Raw genomic sequence first — 11,276 nt, 5'->3', positions numbered from 1 at the left:
CCTGACTGTATAGAATCAGTTTGTAGATGAGGCCTGTATAGACTTCTAAAGATGACTTACATCACCTGGGAAGATTTTACTCATGGTACTATGACCTACAGAATACCACTTGAAAATGGGTATTTTCCACAATTGCCCCTGCACTCTGGAATGCCTTTCCCTCTGCCATACATGAAACATACCGGTAATTCACTTCAGCTATTTGTTAAAATTTATTTTCTTGTCAAGGCCTTCCCTGACACACAAGACCCTATCATTATAATATATATATATTTATCTGTGCTTTATGATACCATTTTAATGTTTTTATGTTTGTGTTTTAGTATGCTGCTTAGAGATTTTAAATATTATGCTTTTATAGAAATGCTTTTATAATAAATCAGAATTAAACAATTCAAGCATGGGCAAGCTAGGGAAGGTAGACAGAATGCTTTTTACAGGCAGTACTTTTGTTCCTATTTTCCCATTTCCATGGGTGGATTTAAATGACAATTGGAAAACGGGTGAATACTCTGAATGCTTGTTTCTTGGTGTGTGGGTGTCAGGAACAAAAACACAAACCATTTTGAGCGGAGGACTTTGCCATTTCATTAACCTGTGTGTAAGTATGTGCATGCCTGTCAGTGTCTATGCATCAGATGTGTTTCTGTGCTAAGTGCATGTTAAGGTTGTGTGTGTGTCTATCTATGCTCCAGGTGCATGATTCCAGACCTTTGCTAGGATGATTTGTCCCCCAAACTTGTACAGTGGTATCTCGGAAGTCAAACGGAATCCGTTCTGGAAGTCCATTTGACTTCCAAAACGTTTGGAAACCAAGGTGTGGCTTCCGATTGGCTGCAGGAAGCTCCTGCAGCCAATCAGAAGCCGCATAAGCGGCATCGGCCATACGGGTTCCAAAGAACGTTCACAAACTGGAACACACACTTCTGGGTTTGCAGTGTTTGGGAGCCAAAACGTTCGACTTGCAAGGCATTCGGAATCCAAGGCACAACTGTATTGCTTTTAATGTTTCAATTCTAATATGCCTTGGTTTTTCCATAAAAGGCAGGGTAGAAATAAACAGCAGCAGCAAGCGAACACTGAAAATGTCACCCCACCCCCCGCAGTCTGAAGTAGAGCAGTCCATTTTACCACCCTTATGCATGTGAAGATCAGGCCCATCCACTTGCAGTGGGGCTGACGTAAGAGCCCTGTTTCTCCTCCTTTTGTATGCACAGGCACATAGGCACTTGCCAGGAATGGGAAGCCAATCCAGCTATCTCTCTTGCCTATGCAAGACTATATTCTACAAGGGGAAGGGAAATGAGGAAAACAAGGCCCTGGTCAACCCAATGCTGACCTTTCAGCACATAAACAGCTGCATACCTGTATGGGTGGATTATGCCTTTGGTCTATGGATACCTGGAAAGCTTTACATTAAATAGGCAAAATGTAGGTCTTTAGACCATTGAAGGTTGCATATCAGTTAGGAAATGGTCATAATGGAATGAGGAAACTTCATGCCAAGCTTGAGCTATGTCACTTAATCTGAAGAAACAGTCCTGTTACTTTAATGTATCCTACAGAACATTTGTTTAGTTATCAAATAGGGTGTAACCATTTTACTATTCAGTTTTCCTTGATAAAGGGACACGGGTGGCGCTGTGATCTAAACCATTGAGCCTCTTGGGCTTGCCGATCAGAAGATCGGCGGTTTGAATCCCCGCGATGGGATGAACTCCCATTGCTCGGTCCCAGCTCCTGCCAACCTAGCAGTTCGAAAGCACGCCAAAAGTGCAAGTACATAAACAGGTACCACTCTGGCAGGAAGGTAAACGGCGTTTCCATGCGCTGCTCTGGTTTCAGTGTTCCATTGCGCCAGAAGTGGCTTGGTCATGCTGGCCACATGACCCGGAAAAACTGTCTGCAGACAAACGCTGGCTCCCTCAGCCTGTAAAGCGAAATGAGCGCCTCAACCTCCGAGTTGTCTGTGACTGGACTTAACTGTCAGGGGTCCTTTACCTTCACCTTGATAAGGAAAATGACTGCTAAACCAAATTACTGCTGGTTAAACAATATTCTAGAAGTAAAAGAATAGGTATTTCACCTTAGGTGTAGAACACTGGGTATGTGTGGTGCAGCACTTATTTCACAGAGCATGTGAAACAAAAAACAACAACATTTAATATAGATTTCACTGAATAATCCCCCCTTTCCTTTCTGCTGTTGAAAATATATTCTTTGGGTTTCTATGCCAACTCGATCTTATTATTTCAAATGCCTGTTCTGATGAGTGTACTTTATATTTATGCATGTTAAATTTAAGTTTGCACTCACCCACAGAGTCATATATTTTAATGATATTTGGAAGATTGTCTACTAATTTAGGCCCCATTAAGGACATTTACAATTATTAATAATAATATCTTGTAAAAAAGCAAATTTAATAATGCCTAAAGGTTTTAGAATTTATAGAGGAATAGTATATAAGATTCCCTAGCTTATTTACATGAAAAATATAACTGAGTAACTAAAGTGTTAATCCTTTTATACTTGATCTATTGAATATCTGCATAGGTCCCCATTCAAATTGTGTTGAGAAGTTTTGCTTCATATTATATATAAGGAGAGAGGAGAAATGATTTGAAAGCTGTAGCGATATATGGGTATAAGAATGTAGATGTCTATTGGCTTTATGAAACTGACAGCTCAGTTCTGAAACTTTATTTTGAATAGATTTTAAACAGGATTTGCGTCTTTAGAAATAGTAAAAATAAAAAATAAAACAGACATATCTTTGAAAAAGAAAGAAAAAACTCAATTGTTACCTCTAATGAAATAGCGGGTGACAAAACAGTAGTCTTTTTGATTTTGATCAGAAAAATAAACTGGTAGTGACAGGATATGATGGATAGATTTGACATCCTGGCAAATCACTGTCATTGATTCAATTATTCTAATTCAGAATAAAAGCTGTATACAGTGTGTGTTTATGGTACAGTGGATTTTTTTAAATGATTGACATTCATCACATTAGACAGTTTTAAAAGCTATGTCTCCATTTTACTCACAGCGTTATAAAAAGTAAATCATTTAACCAACACTTTAGTTCCAATCCCATCAAAATACATTAGCATTATTACAGTAAGCATTTAAGGTTTTGTGGGGAGCATAATTCAGCCCAATTCTATAAAATGAGTTTAAAGACCTAAGTTTTAATCCAAAATGAACTTAGTGGAAAGTTCTATCAAGGCTAATTCAAAATAGAACTATACAGAAAGTAATTTTCAGGTCCCACTTGAAAACCATTTCCAGATAGCCACCTATTCACATAGTTTGTACATTAGTTCTAATACAAATATGCAAATCTTGCTGCTGATAAATATTTATACATTTTACCTAGGGAAAAATTCATATGTTTACAAATAGTATATACAGAATAGTATGGAACCCTGAATTGGTTTTATTTTCTGCTGCTCTGTAGACTTCTTTCTATGATATGTCTTCCCTAAGCTCCAATGCACTCCCCTGGTTTTCTAGCATTAATGTAGCTGTCAGTTTGAATTTCAATCTTGAATAATGTCTGCTGACATAATTTCATATTGCTGACTTCAGTTGTTTAGGATTACTGTTTTGAACTATATTGAAAAGCAATTCTTTGTATATGTTTAGTAAGTTTCACTCAAGCAATTTAATATATTTATTAGCCCATAAGGCAAAGTAATTATCTATCATGTATTTTACCATGAAAAATATTTTATCATATTACTGATAACAGAATAGGTGGAAAATACACAGAAATTTAATGCTTATAGTATATATGGGACTAAATAAGGTGTCATTTTTAACGATGTTTTTCTAGGGAAATGATTGTCTGATATTAAAATAACCCACTTTTAAAAATCTATGATTTTATTTAATATGCATAATATTGATATACAGCATACAATAGTTGTGTTAAACATGCAAAGTGTAATTCTTTCATTTCTCATTCATTATCTGAACTTTAGTAATAACAGTAAAGTTGATGGCAACAGAAAATTCTGCAGCTTCAAAATGGCAACATATTTTACGTCTTTAAAATGGCATCAAAATACAGGATGTGTTTGTTAACTGTAGAAACATCCAATACAACATTTGCAAATAATTTTTTTTAAAAATGGCAAAATAAGGCACACAGCTTGCAATATATATATATATATATATATATATATATATATATATATATATATATGACATGACTACTGGGTCACAATCATTAAGAAAAATATTTACATAAGTCATTAACAGTCATAATTAGAGTGTCATATAAATCGGAGTGAAACTGCTAAGTAGAAATCACTAGAAGTCCAGGTGCTTCTTGCCTATGGCCATAGCAGTACATCCTGAGCTCAGCAGTTTGGCAGATTCTGCCAGATCCTGTTTGCTTGTGCGGCTCACTGTGTCTGACAAGTCTGGAGGCAAATGCAATTGCTATGGCAGGAGATTTCAGGGAGTGGGGGGGGGGGGAGAGAGAGACAGAGAAGAGAGAGAGATGAGAGAGAACATAGTTGTAATTAGATTTGCTTTCGATATTACACATTTAAAAACATAGTACTATTCTCTGCCAGTGAATACCTATTACAGCATAACAAATACATATTAGAACAGTTTTCAAAAACCAGATTGTCAGATTCTTTTATTTCATATATTGATCTATAAGATACTGGAATTTTTCAAATCAAATTCAGCTTTCTTCATCAGGACATTCAGAATGGAAATCAAAGGCCAAGACCCAAAGTCCCAAAAGGGGTATTTACACTGCAATCCTAGGCATGTTTACCCATGTGTAATTTCCTGAATCCAATGGTAGGTGCATACAGAAATGCGGCCTTGTAATGCAATTCTAGGCATGTTTATTCAGAAGTAAGTCCCACTTACTCAATGGGCTTACCTAGTATAGGATTGCGGCTATTTGTGGAGGGCCTAAGCACTAGTGAATTCAATGAGACTTGTTTCTGAGTAGACATTTATGGGTTTGCAGTCACTTGTTTTTCCTCAAACAACGTTCCTGCTCCTATACCAAATGGCAAATGGTGTTCCAAAAAAAAGGTCCATAATTTCACTGAGTTAGTACAGGTGGTTTCCATGAGCCAAAGCAGATCTTTGATCCAAGCTTACATTTCCTGCATTTATTTTGTTATCTCCAGAGACCTCATCTCCTACATCTTCTGTCTCCCATTAAAAATAACTAATTAGTTTGAACAGTTCTGTATGCCTAAGGGGCTTTGCATTTGTTGAAACAGCGTCTCTTTGATGCCACACGGCAAGCCACTTTTGAAACTGAGGGGACTCTCAAAAGCAGATTGTGACTTAACATGGAGGCAAGTTATTTAATGAAATTCCTGTTGTGTGTGCCTAAGCATCTGGGTACATTTAGAGTAGCTCTTTGGATCCTCGCCAAAGTATATACTGTGAACAAAAATAAATTATACATATTGTGTGGAATACACCAAGTGGTCTATTCATCCACAAGACTTTTCCTCGTCTTCTCCCCTTGTGAATCACTAAAACCATTTTGGGTCACCCCAGCTCTCCAGAGCAGATTTAGGGGGTGCATGGGGGGGCACAGTCCTGTTTCATACCTGTTGCATGCCTGCAACAGCTAAGCTGAATCCCACCCATTATTTTAAACACAACAGTCAACACAAACACAATAATCTTCACAACAGAGAGACAACTGTTTTCAGCTAACAATGAAACATTTCATGCCTTATTAATAGTCTTTTTGCAAGGGGAGCTAACATGGTATCCTCCATCCCAGAGAGTGTGGACTACCACTTCCTTAAGTTTCAGCTAACATGGCCAACAGTAATGGATGATGGGAGTTGTAGTCCTCAACATCTAGGCACCACATTGACTATCCCTGGGCTAGAGTGTTGCGTTCTGTGTTGTGCAACCCTCTACATGTCTACTCAGAAACAAGTCCTATTGAGTTCAGTATCACTTACTCCTAGGTAAGTATGTAAAGGCTGCAGCCTAAGTAAGTTAAACTTTAAAATGCCTGTTTGAAACAGCAAGTGCTGTTAATAATCACAGTGTTAAACTCATACCAATGATGAGGAAACTTAGCAAAGATGTTAGATATATTGAAATCCAAAAATATTAATCCTGGAGCTGTATTGGTATAGTCTTCTATTAAGACATTTTCTGGGCTTCTCTATTACTACTCAGTAGTGTATGATTTGTAACTTGCACTCATTACAAGTTGTCACACTGCAATACAAGCCAGTAGTTGTTTTCTCTTTTTTTTAAGGATTAACTTTTATCCAGGGTATTTATAAAATAGGGCGTTGGTGTGTTCAGGTTTGACATAATTAATTCACCCGTTTGCAGTTCACGGCTTCCTACTGCAAAGCACTTCCTGCTTCTTCCCATGAACAGCCACAACTATGATGAAATTGACTGCTACTGCTATTTATTTCTTTAGCACCAAGAGTCCTCTAGGCTCTATGCAGGCAAAATGTGGTTTGAAATGTAAAGTACATTGGGGCAAAATAGCCAGAGTTCACATATATACTGAAGGGGTTGGAACTGGAAGTGACTCATCAGGAAAAGGATCTTGAGGTTCTAGTGGGTAGCTCAATGAAAATGTTGATTCAGTGGCAGCTGTGATAAAGACAAATTCTACATTAGGGATAATTAGGAAAGGGATTGAAAATAAAATGGCCAATATTGTCATGCCTTCATGCAAATCTATGATGCAAACACACTTGGAATACTGTGTATAGTTCTGTTCACCCCTATTGTGCAGTTAGAAAAGGCTCAGAAAAAAGGGAAGCCAAAATGACCAGGAGGAACTCTCCTATGAGGAAAACTGACAACAGAATGACAACGTGTCAGGCAACCTAGTTGCTCCAAAGTGCCCTCTTCAGCACTGTGGAGTTTGCATTGCTCTTCAGCACTGAGGAGCTGAGGACCATGAAGAAGACTGGATGCCGGGTGGTGTACAGCCTATCATGAAGATAACACGATATGCATTTGAGCATACAATCGTGTCTACTGCATGGCAGTGAGGACAGCAAAGGAAGCACACTTTGCTGCCTCCATTGCATTCTCAAATACTTGTCCAGCAGAGCTATCAACAGTACGCATTTGTTAACAAAATTACACGACAAGTTTCCAAGACACTGAGGATAACATTGCTCACCTCTTTGAAAATTTGGACACCATTGTTGTAACCAGTTTTAGCTTTTGAGGCCTCCTGAGAACAAAGTGCTTGTAGCTGTTTGGCCGACTTTATGGCCTTTTGCCCCACAGCTAGTTGTGGGGAATAGGGGTGTTGCCCAGGTAGATCCATCTTGTGGGAAATGCATCATTATGTGAACAGCACTGGACAACTATAAGGCTCCCAGGCAGTTACATTATGGCATGCTGCAAGGTACCATCTTGTCCCCAATGATATTTAACATCTATATGAAGCAGCTGGGAATAGTCATTAGGGGATTTGGAACATGCTGTCATCAGTATGCTGATGACGCCTAGCTCTATTTTCCTACTACATCTGATTCAGGTGTGGCTGTGCAAATAAGTGCAGTGGTGAGCTGAATCACCTGAATCTTGATAAGACAGAGGCCTTGTGGGTAGGTGGTTCCTGAGTCTGGAATTTAGGCAATTGCCACGTAAGTGCTCCTTCACCCATAGATGTCACTGAAGGCCCAAGAGGTCACAATAGTTAGGGGAACATTTTTTCAGATTCAGATGACATGCCAACTGTGGTCATTCTTTGATAGGGATAGTCTACCCCAGGCATAGGCAAACTTGGCCCTCCAGATGTTTTCGGACTACAACTCTCATCATCCCTGACCACTGGTCCTGTTAGCTAGGGATGATGGGAGTTGTAGTCCCAAAACATCTGGAGGGCCAAGTTTGTCTATGCATGGTCTAGCCACAGAGACCAGATTACTGTCATGTGTTCTATGTGGGGGCAGAATGCAACAGGTAGGTTGTTAATTGGACATTCCTGCTGCAAGTATGTGACACTACTTTTAGAAGAACTGTAGTGGCTGCCAATTTGTTACCAGACTAGGTTTAAAGTTTTGATATTGGTATTGACCTCAACACTTTAAATAACATGGGACCAGGTTATCTGAGGGAACAATCTCTCACACAGCCCTGCCTTGTCACTCATTTCTTCCTGGTTGTGCAGCAGCTTGCTGAGGTCTGTCTGGTGGCAACCAGGGGGAGGGCCTTTTCTATTGTGCCCAGTCTAAAGAATAACCTCCTGTCTAAGCAAGGCAGGCAAAGGCAGACACCAAAATACCAACTATTCATGCTACTAGTGATTTCAGAGACAATAATGACAGGTTTATGGACTACACTGAATAACAAGGATATATCATTTTGGATTGAGAAAGTTCTGTTAGAATGTCAGCACTGGGATGGACCTTTTACCACTTCGAAGAGAACATACAAAACCCAAGTCTATGTCTGCTCAGATAATTTATTCTATTCCACCAAAGGAAATGGAGAAACCTACTCTCAAGAATGGTTAGTGTGTTTTCCCGCTAAAGGAAAAATCTACTGCTTTGTGTGCAAACTTTGCTCCATCCAAACTACCTCAACTACAGCTTTAGGTTCTACTGCATTTGATTATTGGCATCACGGTTATCTTGTTCAAACCCATGGAAGCTAAAAATCATGTGAACCCTATGCTAACATACTGAACAAGAAAGCATGGTCAAACGCTCACATCAAAACTGGAATAATTTGAATTCATTTTCATGTTTCAACTTTGGACACATTTGCTAGACCAATTTCATAAAGCTAGCAAGGCACTCCAAAGTTCGCAAATTTCACTGAGCACAACTGCAAATATTTACAGCTCACTATTGCAGTTTGTATCAAACACTTGGGCTAATTTACCACATTTACCAGATGTAGAGTACAATACATCAAAAAAAGGCAGAGAATATGGGAAAACCCAACAATGATGAGCATAGCCAGGATTTATGTTGAGGGGGGAAAGAACCTCAGTTAGTTAAGTATTTTTATTGATTTACTTAATCTGGGGGGGCAGCTGCCCCCCTGGCTCTCCCCATGATGATGGGACAAAATCCGAAGCTGTAGGCAAACTTTTTCCATGAGACAAGTTTAGGATAAATTCATTTATCCCTGTAATTGATGCTCTTGAAGCTAACCTAGACAGAAAAGCAGTAAAAGAGTGTAGCTGGCAATTTTTAATTTTTGGTGAACCTGCAAGCAACCAAGGAACAGATTCACAATGGCACCAAGATGTTAATGCAAGAGTATCCAAAGGATGTTGACCTTAGCAATTCCACCCGTACATCAAATGAGCTCATTCTGAAAAAGAATATTTCAGCCACCAAGATACGTATCAAATAATATTCTAGGAGAAAATTAGGACAGCCCCCCCCCCCCAAATGTGGAAGCAATTTTCAGATTGTTCCTGTGTTTAATGGTTACAAACTGTACTGGTGAAAGATTGTTTTCTAGACTAAAAAGGATAAAGAATGAACTATGATCAACAATGTCCTAAGATCAGTTGTCTGATCTAAGCATTCTCTGTATAGAAAATGATAAACTGTGACTTACTGATTTTAATGATACAATTGATAAGTCTGCATCTAAAAGAGCTCAAAAGAAACTGTTCTGACTTTTTATATAGTGTACTGTTATAACATAGCTATGATTCCTCTACAAATATTCTGTGCGAATGTCTTCATTAATCCCATACTTTTGTAAATTTATTAAAGATTATACAATGATAAAAGATTATACAATGATAATATGTTTTTATTTTACCATTGTATAATCTTTTATCATTGTATAATATTTAATAAGTTTTAAAAGTATGGGAATAATGAAGACATTCACACATAACATTTGTGTATCAATGCTAAAATTTCAGCAATAGTCTACTTTTATTGAGTAGATAAAGATGAGAACGATGTTTTATTTCTCATGATCAGATACTATTAAGTTCGGGCCTCCCAAGGTCTTCTAGGCCAAAGCCTCCAGTTGCTTTAATCCAGGCCTACCTCCAAAAATTCATAGGCCAACATCAAGGAGGATGGCAAGAATGCCCCATCACAACCTTCTGGAATTGCCCGTGTAGAAAGAACAGAAGTACTGTAAAATGGTGCCTCTAAATTTAAGATGCTCGTATTAATCTACAAGGCCCTTAACAACGGGGTCCCAAATACCTTACGGAACACTTGACTCTTTACATCCCTGCCCAGACTTTGGGCCTTTGTTAGTGGTTCCCCCGTGGCTTGGATGCACTGCTTGTATCCATCAGGAGCCACATGTTCTGTACTGTGGGCCGTATTCTATGGAACTCCCTCCCAGGATATTATGGTTGACAGTACTGAAGGCAGCTGAGAGTTCCTGCAGAACCAATGGGGATCGCACTCTACGGTGACTAAAGCTGTCTCTGTCCCAAAGCCAAACTGAAATGTGTCTAGATACTCTTTATCATCCAGAAATACTTGGTGTTGGGTTGCTCCCACTTGATCAAGCACCTACTCCAGAATAGTAGACTGGCTGGAAATGTATTATTTTGATGCCAGGATACAGTTTTTTAAAAAGCAACTTCACTACTGCCTTTTTCAAGCTCAACAGGCTCACACCTTTTCACAAAGAAGCATTTACCACTTCAGCCACTCACTTGGCCACACCACCTCAGGTAGATTACCTTAGCCAAAAGGCAAAGGGTCACGTACATACATGGTCAAACTTACTTCTGCAAGAATCCTGCCCACATTCTCAGGTCATACTAACTGAAAAGTATTCAAGACCAATGAGCAAGTAGGTAGGTACATTTAATGACTCTGCTTCAACTGTGGCTTCCAAGTTGGAATGGATGTGAGTGGCTTTATCCACAAAGTGCTTTGCAAATTGGTCGCAGCAGGTCATTGAGTGGTCCCCTAACCCCCCACTTTCCGAAAACAAGGTGCAAATATCCCTTAACCACTTGGAAAACCTCTGCTAGATAGCCCTGAGGACAGAGCTCCTGACCATATTGGTTGGATTCATCATGAGTTGCTCTAGTCATCACTCCTGTTGTTTCATCACTTAAAGCTTGCAGGACCACAGAGAGACAACTTGGTTCTACTAACAGGGAGAGGATGCTGAAGAGTATTTGTGTCATTTGCTCAAGCAATTTCCCCCACTGCAGAGTTTGACTAGATACTTGGCAGAATTGCCTACAGAAGTGACAGAAGAATCTTCAAGCCACCTTGAGCAATCAAAAGGTATGTATGATAATTAATACAGTGAAGGCCTTTTCAAGCATA

At 39.0% G+C, this 11,276-nt stretch overlaps 1 protein-coding gene across 1 annotated transcript in view; it reads right to left on the bottom strand.

The window, feature by feature from the left end:
- Nucleotides 1–3,020: 3,020 nt before the first annotated feature.
- ELP4 (elongator acetyltransferase complex subunit 4) overlaps nucleotides 3,021–11,276 on the bottom strand; it is a 143,723-nt gene continuing 135,467 nt past the window's right edge. Inside the window, exon 10 of the mRNA XM_083465066.1 lies at nucleotides 3,021–4,452. Coding sequence (XP_083321192.1) covers nucleotides 4,321–4,452 — 132 coding nt within the window. The 3' untranslated portion in view covers nucleotides 3,021–4,320. The remainder of the gene's footprint in view (nucleotides 4,453–11,276) is intronic.

The sequence above is a fragment of the Podarcis liolepis genome (assembly GCF_965112155.1).
Source record: "Podarcis liolepis genome assembly, chromosome: 1".
NCBI classification, from domain to species: domain Eukaryota; kingdom Metazoa; phylum Chordata; class Lepidosauria; order Squamata; family Lacertidae; genus Podarcis; species Podarcis liolepis.
Note: the sequence above shows the minus strand (reverse complement) of the source record. Positions and strands in the feature narration are given on the sequence as shown.